The sequence below is a fragment of the Leopardus geoffroyi genome, chromosome A3 (assembly GCF_018350155.1).
Source record: "Leopardus geoffroyi isolate Oge1 chromosome A3, O.geoffroyi_Oge1_pat1.0, whole genome shotgun sequence".
Taxonomy (NCBI): domain Eukaryota; kingdom Metazoa; phylum Chordata; class Mammalia; order Carnivora; family Felidae; genus Leopardus; species Leopardus geoffroyi.
The window spans coordinates 139554899-139578869 of NC_059336.1; the positions used below are offsets into that span (position 1 = coordinate 139554899).

Below are 23971 nucleotides of genomic sequence, written 5' to 3' on the forward strand. Positions count from 1 at the left end.
GTCTGCCTGCGTCCTCGGCCCCACGGCCGTCGCTGCCCCGGGGAGGTTCAGGAGCGGGGTTAGCCTGCCCTTGGCCTCCAGCTGCAGCCAATGATTTTCCTACCTATTCCCCAAAAGGTACTGATGGGGTACCACGTGCCGACACCGTTCCAGGAGACTTAATTAAAATCTCTGCCTCCTGCTTAACACCCTCTCTGGCTGGAGGCTATTTTATGGCCCCGGGAGAACACAGCCAAACAGAACGCGCTTTCTAGCTCTTGAGAAAAACCACGGGTTTATACAATCGCCTTTAAAAACCAATCCTGCAATTTCTCCTTGGCCTTGCATTCCTCCACCGAAAGAGCTGTGATTCTGTCCAAAAGGGGGTCTTTTCAACAGATGCCTGCATCTCACTTGCGACATCCAACATTCCTCCCAAACGCAGACATTCTCCCCAAAACCGCCTTCCTGGGGTCAGCGGCTGACCAGGCGTTTCCACGCGAGGAATTACCTCGGCTCTCCACTAGGTGGCACTTTCGGGGCCTTTTTCTCTGTCCTTTTCCTTTGCTGGAGCAGAGCCTGCTGGGTTTTTCCTCAAGCCAGGTTCTTCCGACCTCGGTGTGGAGGCCACCAGGCATATGGTGGCAAGGCCATCACGTGCGTGTCTTCTGCTCCCCAGATGTCCCGTTCCTGGGTGTGACGGCCAGGGCCACATAACCGGGAAGTACGCCTCCCACCGCAGTGCGTCAGGATGTCCCTTGGCCGCCAAGAGACAGAAGGACGGATACCTCAATGGCTCCCAGTTCTCCTGGAAGTCGGTCAAGACGGAGGGCATGTCGTGTCCCACGCCAGGATGTGACGGGTCGGGCCACGTCAGCGGCAGCTTCCTCACACACCGGAGGTGAGTGGCCGCCTGTCCCGGGTCACGGCCGGCACGATGCGAGGCTCGTTTAGAAAGAAAAGGTGCAAAGGTGCCACCAACTCATGATCTCCTGAGGCAAAAAGAGGAAAACCCTCGAGTGCGTTTTGAGACGTTCGCCTCATTCCCATCTCTGCATCGGGACAGGCGTTTCTTAAGTCCTGGATCGGGATCCACAGTAAGACGCATGCTGTAGCTGCACACACATGCGCATCTGTAGGTTTGTTCGTTTGGCCTGGAGACTGCAGGCAGGCCCTTCACTCCGGGAAGGAGGATGGTTTTTAGCACAGGGACCTCATGTTGCATGCCCGAGCCAAAAGGGGATTCAGGACATTTCCACAACAGCCAATCAACCCGTTAGGTTTTACTCGCTTCATTTTAAAAGAAATACGTGCAGTTAGGTTGTCTTAGCAGAAGAGGCCTATTCTGTTGAGTCAAATGGCACTCGGTGGGCCCTGCGAGGACGAGTCGGGGTGGGTGGTGTAGACAGATCGCGGAGGCAGTGGAATCGGTCGGGCCACGTGTCCCCAGCTTCTTATAAGCAGGCTGGAGGACGCCAGGGGAAATGCGGTAAGCCGTGTCCAGGCCAGAATGAGCAGAAGCCTCCATGCAAACAGGAAGGGGTCACGACGTGTGCAGGAATGTGTGGATCGGAGCCTTTCAATGCCCCTTGAGAGGAAGGTTACGTTTTCACTGTGAAAGAGAATCCTGCCGTGATAGGAACTCACACAGGGTCAGGGGACAGAGAGGAAACACGAATGGCTCTCCCTGACCGAATCCCTCAGCCTACGGCCCGAGGCCAGCGGCCTGGTGTCTCCTGGGAGAGGCTGGCCTTGATCGGAGGGGCCCCCGCAGCCTGCAGGCGTCCACATGCTTGGGGCCCACACGGCGTCCGTTCTGCCTCTGTGCACAGACAGACCCCGCTCCCGCTACTGGGACGAGGGTCTACGCCGAGGTCCGCTGGGACCCAGGACAGACAGTGACCCCAAGGCGCCCCCTTTTGCCCAGGTCCCCGCAGGAGCCACAGAGGGTCCCGGATGTGACCCATGACGCCCACCCAGCCTGAGGGCCACCAGCCCTGCTGCACGAGGCTGAGACTATGGCGCTGGCCACCATGACCCTGCCTCCAGAGGACCTGGGAGGGGGGACGTGTCAGGGCGCTGAGTCAGGGGCCCTGCCTTTCGCGCTCCCACGGCGGCCGAATCCTCGCGCTGTGAGCTGGCGTCTCAGTCGTCCCCGAGGAGGAAGAGGGCTGTCGGCGTGCCTGTCGGTGCCGCTCTGCCCCCACAGGTGCCGGGCGCTTAAGATGCCTTTGCAGGCCCTCGGCGTCTGTGCAGGAACAGGGTGGCAGCACGCGGGTAAAGGGGACGAACAGAACCGAGCGCAGAGCTGAACTGCTGTGTGTACGTTGAGGTAAAACTCACGTCTTACCGTCTTAACTACCTTTAGGTGCACGGCTCAGTGGCAGAAAGGCCACTCAGGTCCTCGTGCAACCGTCCCACCATCTCCAGAAGCTTCTCGTGTTCCCAAACCGCAGCTCTGTCCCCAGTAACACCGACGCTGACCCCCTCCCCCAGCCCCGGCGCCCACCGTCCACCCTCTGCCTCCACGATCAGACGACTCCAGGGACGTATGATGAGTGGAATCAGCCGGTATTTGTCCTTCTAGGTCCGGCCGATTTCACTGAGCACAGCGTCCCCAAGATTCACCGTGTGTTGCAGCTGTCACGATGTCCTTCCTTTTTAAGGCTGAATCACACCCTATTGTCTGTTGACCTGCGGTTTTTATCTGCTGAACAAACGCTCGTTTATTTTATCGAGTAGGCAAAATGCGATTCCCAGAAGGTGCGAGAATTGGACAATTCCCGGGCGAGAATTGGAAAAGCGTGCGGACGTTAGCTGAGCAGAGTGTCTGAAGGCTCAGCCTTTGGAGGCTGTGGCCCCGGCCTCGTGGGGTGACAGGCCAGCCGTCGCCCCAAACCTTTAAGGCCTTAGCGAGGAGGAGTCTCCAGAAAGATGGCCTTGGCGCATTGAGACGTGGGGTTCCTGATACACCCCCTGTGCTGGGAAAACACAAAGTTCCCGTTATCCCTCTTTTCCTCCAAAGTGTGGCAGCCTTCGTAGGTGACAAGAGATCACGTCTAACGGTGCCGGGACATAAGCACCGGGCGAGCGGGAACACGCGTCTGTGGCCTCCAGGCCCTCCGAGCCGCTCTCCCCAGTTTCCTCCCCTGGGAGGTCACAGCCCGCGGACACCCCGGGACAGGGACGGTCAGAGCCCCAGGGGCTCTGCGCGTGACAGTCCCCGCTTGCCGCGAAACCGTTGGAGGCAAACTGTCCACCCTGTGAGGGAGGGTGGGGGGCTCCAGCCCGTGTCCCCAGCAGAGCTCGTGTAAAGGGCGTAGGAAATGTCTTATTTTTCTTCAGGATTGGCCGAGTCTTCCTAAGACAGCAGTGTTTAGAATGAAAACCCAGATACTTTCCCATGTAAATCAGACATTTCTATCAGGACACACTGCGAACCCTCCAGCAGCACGGGAAGCCCGAGTCGCTGTCTTCTGACGATGCGGCACAGGCCCTCGTGATCTGTAGATGCTTCTCGAGCATCCGGGACGGACCAGCTCTCCCCGTCGTCACTTCGAAGGCCAGCCGTGAGCCAAACGAGTGCTGTCACCTGAAGCAGTGGCCACACGCACCTCCCAGGGGGCCGTGGAGAGGGTTCCGGAAAACCCGGATGGGGACAGCTGGGACCAAAGCCAGCCTGAGAGAGGGCAGAGGGCAGAGGGCAGGTGTCAGGGTGGGGAGTGAGGATGTGGCCACTGGTAGAAGAGATTCAGGAGGGAGACACGTATCTCCCCAGGGCCCAGGATCGAGGCACGGCCTCGGGAAGAGAGAATCCATGCGTTACCAGAAGGGCAAAATGGGGGAGGACAGTAAGACACTGAAGGCCCAGGCCAGCTGCGGGAGGTGGGAGCCCGGCCAGGACGACGACGGGGCAAGTGGGGCAGGAGGAGGAGGGGTGGGTGGGCAGCGGACAGTGGCCCGGGGAGGCCCCGAAGGGGCGGCACGCCCTGTCCCACCAGCCAGCAGGGTGCGGGAGGGGAAAGCAGGCAGCAGCCTGGCACAGCCCGGGCATGGGCCCCGGGGGTGACTGGGAGCGGGGTGCAGGCAGGCAGGGAAGGGCGGGGAGGCCGGGAGGAGCCGGCTGACCCGGCGGTAGCGACACAATTCCCAGCCGGCACCGCCTTCCCCCCACCTGGCGCCTGGGCTTCCGCCCGGGGACCTCGCTCCCCTCCCTGCCAGCCTTGCTGAGTGCCATTCCCTCCACATCTGAGTGCCTTCCCGTTGCCTACAATGCTCTTTCCTCCACTTCCCCACCTGCCCTACGAAGGCCTCCTCGTCCTTCAACATGATGTCGGGCTCGTCATGCGCCAAGCAGAGTTCGAAATACCTTGCGATGTTAACCCTCGTCATCTTCATAAGAACCCATGGAATTAGGCCCCATAACATGCCCGGTTTGTAAACATTCCTGGTCTGTAGACCAGGAACTCAGGCCACAGGAGTTAAGTACTTGTGTGTCTAAGTGACGGGGCAGGACTCGAACCCAGGCAGCCTGCCTCCTGCATTCCGGGGCCCCTCCTCTGAGCTGTGCGGCTCCCCTTCACCCACGCAGGGTGCCGGTAACTCCCCGGTAACTGCAGGGTCTGCCCTGCTCCGTTGCAACGGCTTCTTCCCGCTTCCACGTATCCAGGGCACCTCACTTGTCCCCGCATACCAGCATTTAGGAAACGGTCTCCCGCCTCCGTGAGTGACGGAATACGTTTTCTGAAGTGGTCAGAGCTCTGGTGAAGATAGGAGGCAGCGGGGGGCTCACTGGGGGCGCCGAGCAGCCTGGCCTCCTCCAAGACAGGAACGCGTTCCAGGTGTTAACGGGTCCCGAGGCAAGAGGTGCCAGCACGGTCTGGGGGTGAGGGGCATGAGGTGGAAAAGCAGGGCACAGGGAGAGAGCTGTGCCGGGGGCCCCGCTGCCTGGGGAGGCCACTGTGCATCCTGGGGCACAGGTGCGGGAGGCCGGGGGCGGGGCGGGGGGGAAGGTGGGTGTCCCTAGCTGTTGAACCTGCTTCTCTGTGTGTGAGTATCCCCTCCACCTTACTGCCCTTCAAGGAACAGTGGAAGAGTCTACAGAATTCAAGTCACTAATTCTAACCGTGGAAGCAAAATACGCAACCTTGGAACTAAGTCGTATCTTTCACTGGGCTTGACCAAAATGAACTTTTTTTCAAAAAGATCACACCTTAGACCCTCTCAAACTTTCCCACTTGGATCCGACAACCTGATTTATTTTATTTTCAGCTTCCTTCTAGTCCATCCCACACAGGGAGCTGGCTTTCTTCAGAATTTCACTTTGCTTGGCACTTCCCGAGAGAATTGCAATAAACATCAGCCCCGTGCTGAGTGCTTCCTACCGGAGTTATCTTGTACTCAGTCACCTCCCGCCACGATCTGGAGGAGGACCCAGCTCCTCCCCCACATCCATCCCATAGGGAGACCCAGGCCATAGCATCACTAGATGCGAGGGACGCTGGGAGATGGAGTCTAGGAGCCCAAGAGGAGGAAAGCTCTATCCTTATCCGGCTTCCATGGGGTATTGAGAAGCCCTAAATTTTTTTACAAACGTACGTATCACTGAGCCACCGCACCCTGAGATTCAGAGGTCAGACAACCAACGCCGAGGAGGGAAGGCACTCTCCGGCAGGCACACTGCCAGGAAGGAGAAGGTCCCGCCCGGGGCATCACGCGGGGACCGTCGTGTATACCTGCAGGACGGGCCCGGGACACCTGTCGTGCGGGAACCCTGGCAGGCGTTGGGAACAGCACTGCGGCCACCTGGCCAGCTCAGCTTCCTTTGCGCCTCGTAGGCGAGACACCTGCTCCTCGTGAGGCGCGGGGGAGGCAGATCGGGGCAGACCTCTCCCGCCTCGGGGGCGTCAGCAGCTGGCACGGCCCTGCCCGTGCCCAACCCGGAGGTGGCGGCCTGTGCAGTGAGCCATCTCACGGCTGAGAGCTCGCCCCTGCCTCCAAGACCACACGTGTGCACAGAGGACCCGCAAGGACGTTCCTCGATGACAAATCCAACTTGCACCGCTTTCCACCGCTTGGAGGAATGAAAACTCACGGGTCTAGCAACTGTGATCCAAGGTGTGGAGGAAGCCGGGGGGCCTGTCGCTTCTGGAATGCTCCCTCTGGACTCTACCCGGCCCCCTGGCCCTCACCCTTGTCACAAGGACACTTGTCTGAGTTCCCTCCCCCCGCTGCTGCCGCAGGAGGAAACGGGGAGGCCGTGGCCGGGGTTTTCGGGGTCACAAAAGCTTACTGAAGGCTTTTCTTTACAGCACGAGAAGAGAGGTCCTCTAACTTGCAGGTTTCTGTCCCAGGGGAGGAGGGAAGGAGGGGCTGAGGTGGCCGCTCTCTGGAAGGAGGAGGTGCCCTGCCAGGCGGGACGGGGATCTGCTGGACCCCCGCCCGCGTCCGGGAAGGCAGCCGTGCCCCCACGCCCCCCTGGCCACCATGGGGCCGTCTCACCGGGTGGCGTCGTCTGCGGAAAGCTGCCTCCACCCTCCGTTCTGCTCGAGGCCTTGGACTTGCTCCGTTGGCCGAGGAGGCCGGGAGGCAGCGTCCACCCTGCAGGGCACCTGTCCTCCGCGGGGCCGGGGCTCCCCGGCAAGAGGGGTACCGTGAGGCCGCGCTGAGGAAACCGCTCTCCCCTGCGGGGACGCACGCGGGGCCGTGGGCCCTGCGCCCTTGGCAAGAGCCGCCCACACAGCCTCCTCCTGCACACACCCCGAAGCAGCGGGCAGGACCCAACTGGGGCACACGACGAAACCCCCGCACAGGTGGCCTGGCCGGTCCCCTAACCGCACGGGAGATCTGAGTTCAGGGCCCTGAGCAGCTGGCCGCCAGGGCCCGGGTCCGGACGCGCCCCTTGGGACTGGTCCCCTCTGCACGACCCCGTGCTGACCCCTGTCCCCGAAAGCACCCTGTCGTCTGACTCCTGTATTTTAATCTCCACGTTTTGTGTCTGATGGGAAGCAGTTAAGAGGGAGAAACGCGGGCCCAGCACCTACCCGGAACCGCGAGCCCCACAGGCCCCGTGAAGAGCCAGAAGGGAGAGGTCACGCCTGTGGCCTCCTCGGCCTGAAGAGGACGGGAGACGTGCAGTGTTTGCTGGGGGGGTGGGGGGGGGGGTGCTCGGCCCTCCCTCCTGGACCCACGTCACACCCGCACCACATCTCTCTGCCCCCGGGCCCAGTCCGCACTCGACGGCTGCTGGAGGCTCACTTCCCTTCCAGGCGGCCTGACCAGCAGCCGGTTCCACAGATACCGCAGCCCGGGCCGTAAAGCCAGCTCCCGGCTCTGCTCCTGCCCGCGGGACACCTGCCCGGCCGCGGGAGCCCCTGCTGGGCCCTCACCAGGCTGAAATCAAGGTATCAAGGTCTGCGCCCCCACCCGGAGCTCACTGTCCGCCTCAGACTCACTTGGGGTCTTGGCAGAATCCTGTTCCTTGAGGCTCCGGGACTGAGGCCCCTCCCCCACCTTCCCCACACACCCCCCCCCACCTCCCCCACCCCCGTGTCCAGACTGATGGCCACAGGAGCAGCCACCTGCTGCAAGCACCGCTCACCCAGGGAGGGGTCGACAGGGGCCCAGGCACAGGGGCAGGGACTCCAGGGTCCCCCCGAGCGCTCGGCCCCCACCAGCATATTGTTGGGGCCACGGCGCCAGGGTCTTTAGAGAAACAGATCTCTTCCACCGTCTCTGCCTCAAGAAACGCAGCCCGTTAGGATTGAGTAGGGAAAGCCAACGTGCAAGCCAAAACCCGATCATGCAAACGAGCTCGCTTTTATCTCCAATAAACAGATGAAGAAACGGAACTCTTAAAAGCTTTAAAGTCCCAGGATGGGAGTGAATCTGAATTAAAACACCAACACAGAACAGCACAAAACCAAACGGCACAAAGACCTCGGAGCTCTAGGTCAGAGGTCGCCGCTCAGCCAGCCCCGCGGACCCTCTTGTCTCCAGCCACTTCTGACCAGCGCGACACGACCCTCAACCCGTAAGCAAATCGCAGGTTTCGGGGAGACAGCGGTTTTGTGAATGTGATTGTGTTGCACAGCCCTACAAGCCCGTGTGTCTTCTGTGACTGTGCTCGTGTCTGTGCTTCCTCCCGCGAGGCAAGCGCGTAACCTGGGGTCCTGCCTCCACCCCCTGCTTTCTCCGAGGGCACGCTTCTTGTGCCTGGGGGCGAGGCGTCCTTGCTCGTGGCCCCCGCGCCCCACCAGCTGCCTCCAGCGGCCCGCACACTCCGTCCTCAGCAGAGGCACTGGGACCACCTGACAGTGGCCACCGGTGCTCGAAGACATCTGTCCTCTCTGTCCCTTGAAATTCCTGTGTCCTGGGGTCTCTGGGACCCACCATCCCTGGCCTCAGCCCTCCCTGCCCGGCTTGGGCTAGCCCCACGGACACCCAGCACTCGGGGCTCCCAGCCGGCGGCGGGAGCCACTGACACCCCTTGTGCCCTCTCCTCCCCCACAGCCTCCTGGCAGCTGCCCAGGAGGAGGACCAGCCCTCCAGGACCCTGGGGACAGGCACCCGGGCCTGTGGCCACCGACCTGTGGGGCTGGGAGCCGTCAGTGCGGTTCCCTGCAGGGTCCCTGCCTCTGTCGTGTGACTGGTTCGGACGATGTGAGTTTACATGCGGACCCACGTGCAGCCCCTTGTGGGGACACCCTGGAGCCGCCCTGGGGTTCTCGTCTACAGCTGCTGCAGTGGTCCCTTCCCGCCGTCCCTCCTCCGGTGCTGCGAGCAGAGCACAGGCCGAGCCGGTGCGGGCTCAGCAGGGGTAGGACGCGCACAGCCCCCTCCCTGGACTGAGGCCACCGGCCCCAGTGAGGTGCGTCCCCATGTCGCCGGAGCGCCGGCCTGCCCCCTGCAGTGTCCCACTCGAGAAAGCTCCCGTCCACGGAACAGGGAGGGGTGGGAACACGGAAGAAGCTCGCGCACACGGCCGCCCTGACACGCTCCCGAGGCCGTACGCGTGTGTTCTCTCGCGCCCTGGAGGCCAGGGGTCCGACACCGAGATGCAGGCAGGGCTTCCTCCAAAGGCTCCGGGGTGTCCTCCCGGCCGTGCCAGCACCACGGGCACAGGGCATGTCCCTCTTCTAGGGGACACCTGTCACTGGCCGGCATACCGTTGTCTCAGCCTGATCACATCGGCGAAGGTCCGGATAGGGCCCTGCTCACAGGTTCTGGAAGCTGGGACATCAGCCTATCTTTCCGAGGGAACTGCTGACCCACGGTAATAACTCTGCTGGATTTCGCTCTGAGCTTCCTGAGAGTGAGCAGAAGGACAGACAGAAAGACAACGGCGTCCTCACTGCCTGTTCGGATGAGCTTCCGCAGCACAAAACCCAATGGGCTCAGCAAGGTGACAAGGGGACAAGGGGACAAGGGGACAGGGGCTGTGTCTCTCCGAGTGGCGGCTTGTGGCCGTCAGATCCCGGCTCCCGTCTTGCTGCTGCCCCGTCGGGACACTCCGAGCCTCCTCTCGGGGGCTCCTTCTGTCCCCGTGAGGGGCTGGGGGCCGCGGTCTCTTGGGCGCCCACTCAGCGTTTGCCTCCGTCCCCTGGGCCAGGTGTCCTCCTGTGGCCTCCTCACCCGTGGCCTCGCCTGGGGTCTCATCACACCGGATTCCTCGCTGAGGAGGAGGAGTGGCCGGGCTCCCAGCCATCGTGACCCACAGAAAGGAAGAGAAGAGAAGAGCACACTCCGTACAGACGGACGGACAGACGTCCTCCCCGCTCTCGATTTCAGCAACCGCCTCCAGGGAAAATCCCGGTCACTCCACCATCTCAAAACTCTGCTGAAACGACCTGCTCTCATTTTACAAACCCAGGAAACAAAAAACAGCGGAAACGCAGAAAGCGAAGAGGGCTCCGTCACTCGCACCGAGTAGCGGGAGCCGTGGAGGCGGCAGACACAGGTGCACAGACCCAGGAAGGTGGGAACCAGAAGGGAGCACGCGGCCCGCGGGCCCCACGGACCCCGCGGCGGGATTCGGGGCGGGCTCCAAAATCACACAGGTGGAAATCTCTGGAAGGAGAGCGGGGCTCCAGGGGCCCGGCCTCGTGCGCCCCTCGCCCCAGCAGAAGGGACGGGGTCCCAGGTGCACGGGAAGCAGGAACGGAGGGGGGCGTGGGGCCCTCCGCCCCTTGCTCCCAACCTGCTGTGGCCACCGCGTCAGCCCGTGTGCAACCCCTGCGACCTCCAGACGGACATCCGCAGGCCCCAAAGACAGGCCTCAACTGGCAATACTGGGGCCATGGGAATGAACAGCCAAGGACGACCAACTGGTTAAGGAAAGCGCTAAGCAACGTAACAGAAAGCGAGAGAAACTGCATAAAGAGAAAAGCTCAGAGAAAACAGGCATTTCTAGAAAGAGGAGATTTTTTTTTTTAATTTTGTCATCGGAAAAGGAGAATAAACAGAATGTAACAAATTATTATATTCCTAATCCAAGAAAAATTAAGAGAACAAGAAAGATCTTTTTAAAACAAAGACAAGTGAAATAAAAAGTTCACTTACAAGGTCAGAATATAAAGTCGAGGAAATCTCTCTTAAATTATAAACATGAGAAAAGAGGATAATTTAAAAAAACAGAGAAAGAATTCGAGACGCTTCCGACGGACCTCACAGGGATCTGCGAAGGTAGGAAAAGAGAGAAAACGGGAGAAGGAAAATCACCGAGGGAAGAGCGGGACACACACCCAGGGGAAGGTCCCCGAGCCTGGAGGGGGTTCGGCTCAGATCTGCGCTGGCTGAGTTTAGAGAAGGCGTCCTGAAGGAACCAGAGCAGCCGTGGAGGGGGCACCGTGCCCCACAGGCTCCCCCAGAGCAGCAGAGCCAGGACCAGAGACCCGCCTCGGGGCCCCCGATGCTCTGTGGCCACCCAGCACCCAGACCCAGGCCCTCCCGCCTGGGGTGACCGTCCTGTCGGGGTGACCGTCCTGCCCGGGTGACCCTCCTGCGGGGTGATGCTCCTACCAGGGTGACCCTCCAACCGGGGTGACTGTCCCGCTGGGGTGACCATCCCGTCGCGGTGACCCTCCCGCCAGGGTGACTGTCCTGTCAGGGTGACCCTCCTGCCGGGGTGACCCTCCTACCAGGGTGACCCTCCAACCAGGGTGACTGTCCTGTTGGGGTGACCGTCCAGCCAGGTTGACCCTCCTGTCAGGGTGACCATCCTGCCCCGGGGCGGCCAGCCTTCCCGTGGGCAGTGTACCAGCCTCCTACCCCCTCCCCACACGTTGGGGGCAGGTGGTCTAGAAACCCTAGAGAGCCAGGAAGCCCAGTAGGCAGTTCAGCGGGGACATTGGTGCCCATCCCCCCACACGATGCCTCCTGCTCGTGAGTCAGCAGAAGCAGGGGGTGGGAGATGGCTGTGACCATTGACCGTCCACACTGCAGGCCCCGTTACTGAGTGTATCTCCTCTCTCTCAGGTGATAGTCACACGGGAAGGGGGCCGTTCAGCAAGGTGAAACAGCAAATAGTAAATCAAGTGTCCAGGTGGTAGAACTTGGCTGGAAAGAGGCCGGTTGCATCTGGGTGTGTGCCTCCGGGCCGAGTTCTGAGCCACAGACACCCCCGCGTGCGGGTCCCCGAGAGGCCTCCGTCCCTAAATGCTCGGCCCCCCGCCCCCGCTCTCTGGGCCTCTGGGCAGCACACCCCACCTGCCCACAAGGCTCTTATTCTCCTCCTCCCACGACCCACCCTCACTGCCCCCGTGTCTTTTCAGCCGTACCTTCCGGAGCCTTTCCCTTAATTTAGCTATTTTCAGCTGTAAGATTCTCCTGAAGGAAGTCCCTTTGGGGCTGATGTTCCGACCGAATGTCCCGCCTCCCCCTGAAGCATTTGCCTGGACCCACCCTGGGCTTCCTGGTGCTGTCCCTGTGCCTGACATCTGGGGGAGCTGGGGGAGGGCGGAGGCAGCAAGCTGGGTGGGCAACAAGTTAAGCGATGCCCAGAGCGGCCAGAACTAAGACTCTGTGACTTTCCAAACCCCCACTCAGAGCGATGCAGTTGTAATTAGAGGCGTTCCCATGATGGCCCACGGGGCCCCCGTGGGAGCCACACCGAGACCCCCAGGTCCACTCCCTGCAGGCAGCGGGCGTGGGACATTCCCCTGAGTCCTCAGCCATCCGGGCCCCCAGGAGTCAACACGCCACAAAGTGAGGCCAGCGTGAGCTGCCACCAGATCCACGGACCCGCCCCGCACCCAGCTCAGTGCCACGGGACACTTCCAAATTTGACCCACAAGGTCATGCGGTCCCCGTGCGCGGGTGGGTGGGCCTGAGCAAAACAGACGACTCTGCGGTGCCGTCTGAGTCCCGGTTCAGGTTCCCAGCTTGAGGGCGGTGGCCTGCCATCCCCAGCTGGCCCTTCGCGTCACTGAAAACCAGGAGAAGCCTCGGAAGATGAAGGCAGTGTGGGCGAGGAGTCCAAATTTGGACGTGTTCCTTCCGCTGCACGTTCGGGTCTGGGAGCAGCGTTCTAGGCACCCCCGGAGACGCCCGGTGGGTCTCCTCCGCTGACGCTTCCCCTTCGCTGCTTTGCGCCCGCGCACTGCCACGTGGCTTAGTTCCCACCCCCCTATCGTCAGGGCAGGGGAGCTCGGGTGGGGAGATACCCAGCGGGCACCACACTGGTGCTAGCGGCTTCCAGGAGCCGCCAGACTCGGCCGGCAACAAGCTGGCCTCTGAACAGCCCTGCTGAGCGGGGACAGGACAGGACACCGGGATGCGAGAGCCGGGGGCTGGTGACCGGCCGGGCCCGCTTTCTAGCAGCGGGGCAGACGCGGACACGGGCAGGACGAACCGCGCTTGCCGACATCGGACGCGGAGCCCCGAAAAGACGGTGGAGGCGGCCGCTGGGACACTGCTCTGGAGAAGCCGGAGGGCGGTGGTCCGTCCACAGTGGGCTGAACAGGCAGGACCCAAGCTGAGGGCCTGGCTCCGTGAAGGGACGGTCACGGGTCACTGTGGTGACAGACAGTGGGGAACAAACACACAGGAGGCTCATCCCCGGCAGGAGCATGGAGCCCCCCCTGCAGATGACTAAACCTGGGGGACCCTCCAGTGCCTTTCTGTCCCCCACCCGCCATGCCATCGGGGGCCCAGAGGCATTTTCCCTGGGAGCTCATGCCCCAAAAATCTGGAAACACCATCAGCAAACACGGCTCACGGAGGGAAGGTCCCAGGAAGAGCAGCTGGTGTGGTGATTTCTCATGAATACTCTGCACGGCACCGAATACCAACGTCTCACAGACAGCGGACCAAAGACCGCTTGGACGTCGGCGTGAACCACGCAGGACCGTGAAACTATGTGACGTACAAGGATACGTCTTCCCCCAAACGGTGCTAATCCCCATCAAAAAACGTGTGAGAAAAGTGTGTGAAGACACTTAGAAAGCCTCCGACGTGAACACAGACATGACATGGAATTGCTAATAACCACGTAAGCCATGCTGTCACCGGGTGTTGGATGGACACAGATACAGGTAAAGCCCTCACAGCATCGCCAGGCTGTGAACAGGGTCCGTCTGGCCCTGAATTATGGCTGAAATACGACGTTATACACACGTGATGTAATGTATATGTGATATTGGACACACAGGTGTATACACACATACAGTTTTCATTTCATCCGCACACAAAGTGCCAGGGGAACCACGAGCGCGGGGGCCCCCAGTGTCGGTCCCTCCGGACGGTGGCGGGTAACGGTGAGTCCCCAAGGGGCGGGGGTGGGGAGGCCCAGGCTCGGGGCCACAGAACGTGTCGGATGCAATTGTCCTCAACGCTTCCATAGTGAGAAAGAGAAGGAGGGAGGGGAGCCGCCTGGGAAGACGGTCGGTCGTCAGACAGACACAGGGGCCAGATTCCCGGTTCTGCACATGCACCCGGAGGGGACAGAGTGTCAGCAACGTCAGGGGGCAGATGGGAAGTTTGCAAAGAGGCCACACATTTGATGTCAGTGGCACAGGGGTTTTAAACATTCCAGTGAGATCATGATATTGGGGCTCCGTTTTCACAACTGCGATCGCCCCCAGTACTCTACTGGAGGCAGGACGGGTGCAGGAGGACCCGATGTGCCGTGAGACGGAACGGTGAATGTGGGGGTGAGCTCGTTATCGGATCTTTCCGCTTTCGTACGTTTAAAATCAGATCTTAATTCAGGCCTCCTGTAAGTTTGACACCTTCTGTAATAAGGAAGTTTTCCAAAGCCAGACAGTCGCTCCACAGACAGCCACGCGGCCCCAGAAGGCACACGGTGAAGGGGGCGAGCGGCGACCTGGCCCGGGGTCCCGTGCAGAACCGTCCCCGAATCCACAGGCAGACACAGCCCCCCTCGTGCGCGGGGACTGGGCCACGCGGCATCCATTGCTCTGGCTTGTTTCCCATTCACAAAAAGCCTGTGGCCGGCAACCAGTCTGACGAAATGACTCGGCGACACGCCTCGCTCGTGGCTCACGACTGTTGTCTCTGCAGGGCTTTGGGGGTCTCGGAGGCCCGTGACTAATGCCACCCGTGTCTTGTCCCCAGCTTGTCGGGATGCCCGCGAGCCACGTCAGCCATGAAGAAGGCGAAGCTGTCAGGAGAGCAGATGCTGACCATCCGACAGCGGGCCAGCAACGGTAACCACCCCACGGGCTGCCCGGGGGGCAGGAGCTGCGGCCCCGCTCTGTCCTCTGGCGTAACCACAGCCTGAGACAGTTGCAGCGTCTCTGCCGGGGCGGGATAGTTCTGGCCGCATCTAAGAGGCCAGTCCATCCGTCTGGGGTCACGGGGAGTGTCCCCAGCAGTCCCAGCAGTTTGCACCCGTTGTGCCTCTGCCCCAGGCCCTCCCGGAGCGGCTGGGTTGGGGACAGCCACCCTCCTGCCCCCTCCACGCTGAGCTTCCCAGCTGGCCCACTGTCCACCTGCAAGGACCTCTGGGTGCCAGAGCCGGGAGTACAGGGGTGCCACGGGAGGGAGGGCGAGGAAGCGGCCCAGCCTCTCCAGTACTCACAGCTTCCTCCTTCATTCACGAGTTCATGCAGAGTTGTAAATCGTGGTGCGTGTGTGGCCCCTGGGGATGTGGCGGGAGAAGTGTGGCTCTGCAGGCTGAGGGGACAAGGCCGTGCTCATCCTGCAAACGGGCTCCTTTTCACAGTCTTTTTAGAGGGGCGTTTTCGGAGTTGTTGAGCCTTTGGGGGGAGTTCTGTTGGGAAGGCGCGGTGCGGCGAGTGACGCATGTGTTAGGTGAGCCCCGCCCACGCCTCTCGAGTGCCGTGCCGGTGGCCCTGAGGTCCGCGCTAACGAACCGACAACGAGCATCCAGGTGCCTTTCAGCAGAAACACGCATAGAACGAGCCTCCAGCCCGATGGTTGCCGGGACGTAAGCAGGGCTCGCAGCCTCCGACCTGCGCCTGCCCTGACGGCCGACTCAGTGTTGGCGGGACTTGGTAGAACACGACTCGAGGGATTACGGCGCCCGGGATTTGCAACCACTCGGCAAACTGCCACTTCGGAGATTCGGAGAGCAGGGGCAGGGCCCCTCCTCAGAGGACCCTGCGAGGAGGGCGCCAGGGCAGGGCCGACCCCCAGGCTGGCAAAGCAGGGGTCCCGGGCAGGCACCGCCATCAGGTTGGGCCCCTGGGAGCAGCGGCCAGCAGTGCAAGATGTGGGCCCACATGAGCCCAGTCCCTGGGCCCGTCCCTGGAGCTGCGGCCCCGGGGACCTGGCCCCCTCTGCTGGGGTCTACCTGAGGCCGCCTCCCCCGCAGGAAGGCCGGCCGGGCCAGGGCCCCAAGGCCTCCGCCGGTCACGGCCACCCGACCACTCATTCCAGGTCCCGACAGCAGCTCCGGGGCGTCCTCGAGCCTCCTGCACCACACGGTCCTTAACACGCGGCCGTCACTGCCGGGAAGACGGCCAGGGTCACGATGCGTGCGTCTGGAAGGCTCGGGCTCTGGCCTCCCCGCTTCTGTGGGACGCACGCTCAGGGCCACAGGCACGGAGCTCGAGCGCGTGGAGCGCCGCCTCCCGGAGCTTCGGGAACCGCACCGTCACCCGCAGGCCCGAGGCCGCGTGGGGAAGGCGCCGGGAGGTGCCAGGCCTGCTGCCGTCACACCTCTCGGCCGTGAACAGCAGTGCCGGCCGCCGGGAAGAACCACCACCGCCACCCTTCCGGAAACACTCAGCGTGACCTTTCACCAGACGCCCTGGGGGTCAAGCAGCCGCCCCCCGCCGGTGGGTCGGGCCTGTGACGGTCCACACTCTTCGGTGACAGAGCAGCAGCGGGCTGGGGGTCAGTGCAGAGAAGGAAAGGACAGAAAACAGACCCGAGGAGGGGCCATGCGGAGGGAGGCAGGTGGGATCTGGGTGCAGGGACGCATTCTGTCGCGCTCTCGCCAGGGTGCGACGGCTCGGGTCACGCAGCCATGAGAGGTGGGAGCTGGACCGACCCGGGTCCTCCTGAGCCCGAGTTTCTCATCTGTCTGGACATTCTTCGTGCCAGGACCAGAGTCACCTCTTAGTGACCCCTGGGGACACTCCTCTCGGTGCAGAGGCTGTGTCGTGAGGCGAGGGTGGTCGGGCATCACCCTGAGCCGCTGACCCGCGGGCAAGCACGGGGGAACGCGCTGCCGCTCCTGGGGACGGGCCAGAACACGCCGTTTTCCACAAGGATCGCCCCCGTCCTGCCACGTGCAGAGATCTGGTCGCGGCGTTGCCCCCGCTGAGATGTGGAAAACAGTCTGTCTCTGTCTCTTTTCTCGAATATCTTGAGTGCAACCTGGCCTGACAACGCTCTAACACCTTCGCGGGTAACGTGGCCAGAAGCTTCCCTCCCTCCACGCCCGGCTCTTCCGTGAGCGCGCAGGCCTCAAGGAGACCGCTGTTCAGTTGGCTGAGCTACTCCTGTGTTGGGATTCCAGCACCTTCCGTCAAGTGTTCACCTGAGTAAAAAGGAGCTCTTCTAAGTGTCCTTGAAGCTCCCTTCTGGCGCTGAAATCCGGGACCCTGCCCCCCCTTCCTTCCTTCCTTCCTTCCTTCCTCTTCTTCCTCCCCCTCCCCCCTTCTCCTTATTCTTCAAACTTAAAGGTCGCCATGATTTCTTTATCCCCCAGAACGGCTCTCAAAGCAGCAGGAGGTGTAGCCTCTGCTCAGACCCCTCTGCAGAGCGCCCCCTGCCCCCTCAGCAGGCAGCTCCCCACCCCCCCCCACCCCGCCCCGCCGCCAGCCCAGCTGTCCCCGCCTTTGTTTTTGCTCTTTTGTTGTTGATGTTGGATCTTTGTCCGCGTCTTGCCAAGGACAGAAGGAAATGAGGCAGCCCTCCTTCTTCCTCCCTGGATTGTCACAGAAGTCAGGCTGCGGGAAGGGGCTGTGACATCTATCGAACACGGAGGCCGTGGGCGGGCCTCTGTCCCCGCTGCCTGCTGCAGGCGCTGACACACTTAAGCTCAGCCTCCCTGCAGGCGAGGACCCAGCAGAGGTGCCACTGCCCTGAGATACGGACAAGTGCACTGCACCCCGGTCGCTCTCTCCCATCTCCAGAAGCGGGCACCGCACCATGACCTGGGGCCTCGGGGGTGTCCTAGGGGCAGGCGCATGCAGAGAGCTTGAGGAAATCTGTTTCCAGACTCTGAAATTCTCTGGACTCTCTCCTGAGCCCAAGGGACTGAGATCCCGTCCACCTTCCCCCCACTCTGTCCCTGCCACCCTCACAGGTGAATGTCCGCTACAGGGGCGGCCGGATGCTGGGCTGCGGGGGAACCGCCCGGGCACGTGGGGGCCGGCCAAGCGCACAGGACAGACGTGGCAGGCACCCTGTCCTGTTTCACAGACGCACTAACGGTCATCCGTCCGTGAATCCTGCGCTCCTAGAAGAAAACTCAGAGATGGGAAGGTCAGCACAGGGCCGCCTGCTGTATTTTTACCGGACGTGAAATGATACGACTTCTGTCAGAAAGTGGATCTGACCCCCAGGCCGCTCTGGTGATGACACCTGAGTTGCCGCTTGGTCTGTGCGGTGCAAGTTGCTCGTAAATCTTACGGACTAAACTCTTTGGTCCAAGGCTCTGATGGACATTGTTTAAAGCACTCCCCAGCATACCATTTTGAAAATACGTATCTTTGGAAACTGAACTTACATGAAAACATTTAGAGGACCAAGTTAAGACTTATAAAAAGGAATTTTTGCTTTTAATTCTTCAGTGCAGCAGAACTCAAAGCCCACCGTGCTGGGCCACATACAGTATTTTCACGCTTCCTTTTCCCTTCAGTTATTTGTCAGCTTGCAGCAAGGTCAGCAGGAAAAACCAGTCTCTGTCACTTTTCCCTGAAGACAGGTGACCACAGAGACCCACGCTGGCTTCTCAAGGAACACTTGCTATCCAGCCGCTTCCTTTAGCCCCCGCTGCTCGAGTCTGACTCCCGTGTCTTTTATAGATTAATTCATCTCTTAACCACCACTGTGTCAGAGAGGGACCATTTTTGCAATGGAGGAGTTTAAAGTTTAGGACTACGAAAATTACTCATCACCAAACTCTTCCGTGGGAAGATACGGATTTAGGTCCCGGGTTTGTCACGTTTCAAAATCCAGGCTCTACAGCCGTGGCTTCTCAAACCCCTCAGCGGGGTGGGTCAGAAATGCGTCCAGTGTCCAGGAAACATCTCAGGTCGTGTGGTCTCTGCGGCTGTCCCAGGAAAGCTGGTGTCCCAGGAAAGTGAAGTAGAAAGTAGGAAATGCTGGACACTCTTTTGTAAAAACTCAAACCAGTAAAAGGGCTCCCAAGATGTCACCCGTTTTCCAGAGACCACATTCTCTTCTCAGAGCTTTCTCAAAACCGTTCTAAGCTTTCGTTTGCTAGAAGGCAGCCCCACGAGAAAGATGTCGACACGTCGGGGGGTTTTACGAACTTCAGCTTATTTTGGCTACCGCTGACATCGCCTCCAACAAGCCAGTGCGATTTTCCCCACAGTCCTCTGGGCGTTGTGACAGCGCGGTCATCTTCAACCCGCCTGACCTCAGATGAGTTGTTTTGGTCACAATTCCACTCCGACACCATCAGCGGAAACGTGCCACACTGACGCTGGGAACAGGCAGGTGCACAGAGCATCCTTTTCTTATCAAGAATTATCCAGAGTCAGACGTCGTGACCAAACAGTTCTGAGGGTCCACGCAGGACGGGTCCCCAAGAAGAGCTACACCAGCCTTCCCGCACAGGCTCCACCGCAAAACACGGTCAGGTCTAGCCTTCCACACTTTTAGCCACGACACACAAATAAAAACCTAGACCTTTCATTTGACGTGTAAGAGAAAGCAGTTGTTTTGTTCGCTGATGGCTCTTCCTTAACACGGTGCACACAGGCGACGGAGAGGCTATTAGCAGAGGGACTCGGGGAGACGCCCCCTTCCCTGCGAGCACCAGAGAGAAGGCTTCGCCGTGAATAACGGTGTCTTTCAGAAGTCACCTGAATCCGGATGAGGCAGACCTCAGGGGTCCCTCAGGGGTCGGCACAAAACAGGAAGGTTCCCTGTGCCTCTTAGAAACGAGACCACACTCACGCCGATGCAGTTTTTGGATCCACAGAAACATGACATACAGCCCGAAAAAGCCAAGTTTTAAGTTTGTTCAGACCTAAAAAACCGCAGAAGGTATCACATGAAGCACTTGCTCAGAAACCTTAACCGAAATTCATTTTGAAAATCCACCAGCTCAGACACAGCCTGGAAGGGCCGTCGGTACACAGGTCCCCAGGTCCGTTTGTGTGAGAGATGTTCTCCGCGCGCCTGGGCTGCTGGCGTGGCCAATCCGTGTTAGCGGATAGACTGCTTCACAGTCCAGCTGCTTTACAAATCAGGATTCTTACGCACCCGTGTTCTTATCTCCAGGCGCATCCGAACGTCCCCAGAAACAATAATGTCATCAGCCACCCCTGGGCTGAGCCCTCCTGTGTGCTCAGGACCACATGTGGTGACTCAATCAGCCTACCCCGGCTGAGAGAGTTGCCAAGGAAGTCTGGTCACAGATAAAAAAGGGGGGAAATGTAACAGCTCAAATCACTGGAAGGATTTCCTCTTGGACCCGTGAACAGCTTTGGGAGATACGTGGGATGGTGAGCAGGGAGGCTTTGCTGGTGACGTTCCAGACCCTGTAAGACACGGCTGGGGACACATGCTGAGGCCTCTATGGTGGAGCCAGGGCCACGAGACCCAGCCTTGGGGTCAGCAGGCCACAGCTGGTCCCTCTGGGGGGGGGAGGGTGGGGGGAGCTCCACAGGTTCAAGATCTGCTTGTTTGCAATTTAGCCCCCGGGGTGGGTCTGTGGAGGAGACTGGAAAGGAAGGGTGGTGGACCCAGAAATCAAGCCGAACACGCGTGTTCTCTCTGCTGTACAGAGGAAAGGCCATGTCTCCCCCAAGACGTGCGCGTGTGGTTCACCTCAGGAAGATCGCCTACTGTTCCGATGTCCATTTTCTTTTCCATTTCACTAAAATCAACAACTGAGACCCAACACCGTGGATCCCACCACTCTGTCTTTGTCTTTCGGACGCGTTGGTGGGGAGGCCGGGTGGGCCAGGGCCCCAGGTGTCCCGGGCCTTCCCTCCCAGGGTGGCCGCCCCCCCTTCTGTCTGCAGACTGGAGAAGGGCGTCTGTTCTGGCCCCGAGGCCTGGGCTGCACGCCTTGTCCGAGCGTTAAGTCAGCCTCCACTGCTGAGCTATGTGACCACAGGATGGCAATCCCGAGTCCTGGGCTGTCAAGGGTGAGTGGGTGGGTGTCTCTGTGGGACTCCTACCATTCTTCCCTTGACTACATTCAGCCTTAAAAGACCCACAGGCCAGAACGAAAAAGGGTCTGGATCTTTCCGCCCTGGCGCCTTCCACTGCCAGCAAGCAGCCAACCGAGCTAGAAACTTGGCCCCGGCGCCCCATGAGGCCAGAGCTGGCGGTTGGTCCCAGGGCACCCAGGGCGGGGCGGGGGGCTGGTGCAGCCTATACTCCCCATCACCCCGCAGCCGCAGCAGTCCCAGCAGCAGATGCATGCTTTCTAGCATTTTCTTGTTTGTGTCAGTTACATGGCCCGTGTGCAGAGAGCCCTTTGGGGACGACCCCCTCAGTCGTCCTCAGCCGCCTCGAGTCTTGGCGGGAGGGGGCCCGGGCACTCGGGCCGCAGGTGTGGTCACATGTCAGCGGCTCTGCGGGGCCTGGCGAGGGCAGGGACGCTGTTGGTCTCATTTTCGGATGTGTCCATGCTGTGACAGGGGAGAGACTGAAAACGGGCTGAGGGGGGTGAGCCCACCTCCAGGACGGAGACGGGGCAGCGGGGCCCTGGGTGGTTGTCCCCGAGGGGCCCCTTCACGGTGGAGAGGGGTCTGTGTGCCTCGGTTGTAGGGCTGGAAGAACATTCAAAACTGGACTATTCTATAAACCCAAGAGTCTCTTCTTCCAGAAAACCCAGTTCCAAACATAAAAAGAGCACAGAAAACTCAAAACGGTGGTTGTGTCTACGCGCACGATGCTTGAACGCAGTTGTGTCCTTACAGGCATAGAAAACGATGAAGAAATCAAGCAGTTGGATGAAGAGATCAAGGAGCTCAACGAGTCCAACTCCCAGATGGAAGCCGATATGATCAAACTCAGGACTCAGGTAACAGTTTTTGAAGCCCTCAATTTTAGCCACCGTGTGCGCTCGGGCCGGGGACCCGGGGACCCGGGGACGTGCCAGCTCTTGGGCCTAGGGACAGGCCAGCGCTCAGCCTTGGGGCTCCGGGGACGCTCCAGTGCTCGGGTCAAGGTCACGTGCTCCCCTTCCCCTCTCTGCCACCCCATTTTCATCCCATGTCCTGATTGCTGACGTGGGCTGTTTTGGTGGCTGAACCCTTGGTGCACAGTGACTGCCAGCCCCCTGCTTCCTGCCCCAACACACACTTGAGCGAAATGCCCTTTGCGAGCAGTCCTGCCCGGAGGGTCTCCCGTTCCTGCACATGAGCTGCTTTCCTCCCGAGACACGGAAGGCCCTAATGTCCTGTGGTCACTGTGTTACCTAGGGAGACAGCATAATTCCCAGAGAGGAGCAGCCTGGCCCCAGGGTCTTATGGAAGGCCGCCCGTTCGTGGGGTCCCAGGCCCAGGTACCCAGTGCAAGGAGGGAGGGAGGGAGGGAGGGAGGCTGCCCGTTCACGGGGTCCTAGGCCCAGGTGCCCAGTGTCAGGAAGGAAGGAAGGAGCAGCCATTATTGAGCGCCTACTGGATACCTGGCCGCAGGGGCCGTGGTGTATAGTCCCACTGCACGCACAGTGGTCCACGGGGTAAGTGTCATCACTGTCCCGTTACACACGACTGGCTGAGCGGAGGCCAATGGCCCGTCCGCGGCAGCTCCGAGCCCCGTCCCCGGTCCACGCGGCACCCACGCGGCACCCCAGGCGCCCTGCCTCCTCTCTGGGAGCGCACGTGGGTGCTGCCGTCACAGCTGCAGCGAGGCACGTCCGTCCTGGAGGAAGCCAGGGCTGCACGCCCTCCCCCCGCGGACCCCTCCTGGCCGCCCACAGAGCGGGCCTGTGGCACATCGGGTAGGGGTCACAGCTCTGCTGTGCAGCGGGCTGGCTCCGCCTGTGGCGGCATCGCACCTCCAGGGAGGCTGTGTCCCCACCGGAGCGCCCAGGGGGACCCCACGGGTGCCCCTGAGTGGGAAGGAAGCGCAAAGCGGGGGCGTCCCCTCTCCGGCGTGACTGTTCCGTTGAGCCGTTTCCACGCCAGCCTGCTGGCCCACGGCAGCCTCGCCAGGGCTCGCTCTGGTTACCAGCTGGGCGTTGTCCTTAGCACTAATCCGCAGGCAGGGCCGTGCCCGGCCCCAGGTCAGAGGCCCGCAGCAGGTGACGGCCCCAGGAGGACTCTAGGGCCACAGGGGCCCCCGTGAGCCCGCACACCTGCAGTGACTTGTTTCACTGGGTCCAATGAAAGCACCTTCCCGGACTTGTATTCTGCTCCCACGGGTGGAAGCCTGAACACTGATCGACCCAGCTCGCGCTCGTAATCCTGAGGACTCAGAGCCCCCCACCCGTCCTGGGTGGTGAGCCGCAGCCGGCCGGGCCACATGCTGACGAAACGCACTCGTGTCCCGCTGGAAGGCCTCCTTCCCGCCCACCTCCGTGCCCGGCCAGCCCTGCAGTGGAAACGCAGCTTTCCCGTGTGTCTGCTCGCGGAGCCGAGCCCTCACACGCTGGAAATGGGGCCCAGCAGCGGGAGCCAGGGCAGAGACGAGGGCCAGGCGCTGGGAGCCCCCAGACCCGAGCTTCCCAGCAGCCCCGCACATCCGGAGCAGAGACAGGCCCCTGTGCACACACTCGTCTCACCCCTCGCTGGTCCTTTTGTCCCCGTGTGGATTGCCACTGCCCACCTGGGGCTTTCCGACATCCCGTGGGAACGTGTGCTCCTGGAGGCGTCCGTGAGCCTCCAGCGTCAAAAATGAATTTAAGGGTTGACATGTATCCCACTGACCTGGCTGCTGTCCCTCGGTGGCTCCTCGTCTCTGGAATGCAAGCCCGGTGTCTTCAAGGGACGGCAGCACGCTGAGCCAGGGTCCGTGAGCCCACGGTTTCTGGGGCTGGAGGGTGCAGGGCAGGTCAGCTGAATGATGACACGGTCAGTCGGCCACGGAGACAGCACTCAGCAGCCCGAGAGCAGCCCGGACCTCGTGTCCCTCAGGAGGAAGGCATACGTGCTCATTCCTGGCAGCCTCCCGCCCCTAGTCGGCGCTCAGGGACAAATGAGGCTGTGGCCACAAGAGCCCCGCTACCCAGCAGCCCCTGAGTGCCTCTGCCTTCTAAATTTTGGCCATGGCACAGTTAGCCTCCCAACCTTATCTCGGAAAGTGCCAGAAGGTTGGTGTTCCTGCCCCTGGGTTTCCCATGACCCCTGGCACCCTCACTCCCTATCAGTGACCAGAGGTAAAGGCAAGCATTCCCAGGGCCACCAGT

At 61.1% G+C, this 23971-nt stretch overlaps 1 protein-coding gene and 1 long non-coding RNA gene across 21 annotated transcripts in view; one reads left to right on the forward strand and one right to left on the reverse strand.

Moving 5' to 3' along the window:
* The window catches only part of MYT1L (myelin transcription factor 1 like), a 429846-nt gene that overhangs the window by 400439 nt on the left and 5436 nt on the right, over nucleotides 1-23971 (forward strand). For 13 of the 17 annotated variants that reach the window (XM_045447883.1, XM_045447884.1, XM_045447869.1 and 10 more), the window contains 3 exons: nucleotides 659-880; nucleotides 14554-14645; nucleotides 21540-21649. In XM_045447883.1, coding sequence (XP_045303839.1) covers nucleotides 659-880; nucleotides 14554-14645; nucleotides 21540-21649 — 424 coding nt within the window. The remainder of the gene's footprint in view (nucleotides 1-658; nucleotides 881-14553; nucleotides 14646-21539; nucleotides 21650-23971) is intronic. The other 4 variants (XM_045447885.1, XM_045447877.1, XM_045447880.1 and 1 more) reach the window with 1 other exon arrangement.
* The window catches only part of LOC123581689, a 29541-nt gene that overhangs the window by 4760 nt on the left and 810 nt on the right, over nucleotides 1-23971 (reverse strand). For all 4 annotated transcript variants that reach the window (XR_006703939.1, XR_006703937.1, XR_006703938.1 and 1 more), the window contains exon 2: nucleotides 23493-23694. This is a non-coding gene — a long non-coding RNA (uncharacterized LOC123581689). The remainder of the gene's footprint in view (nucleotides 1-23492; nucleotides 23695-23971) is intronic.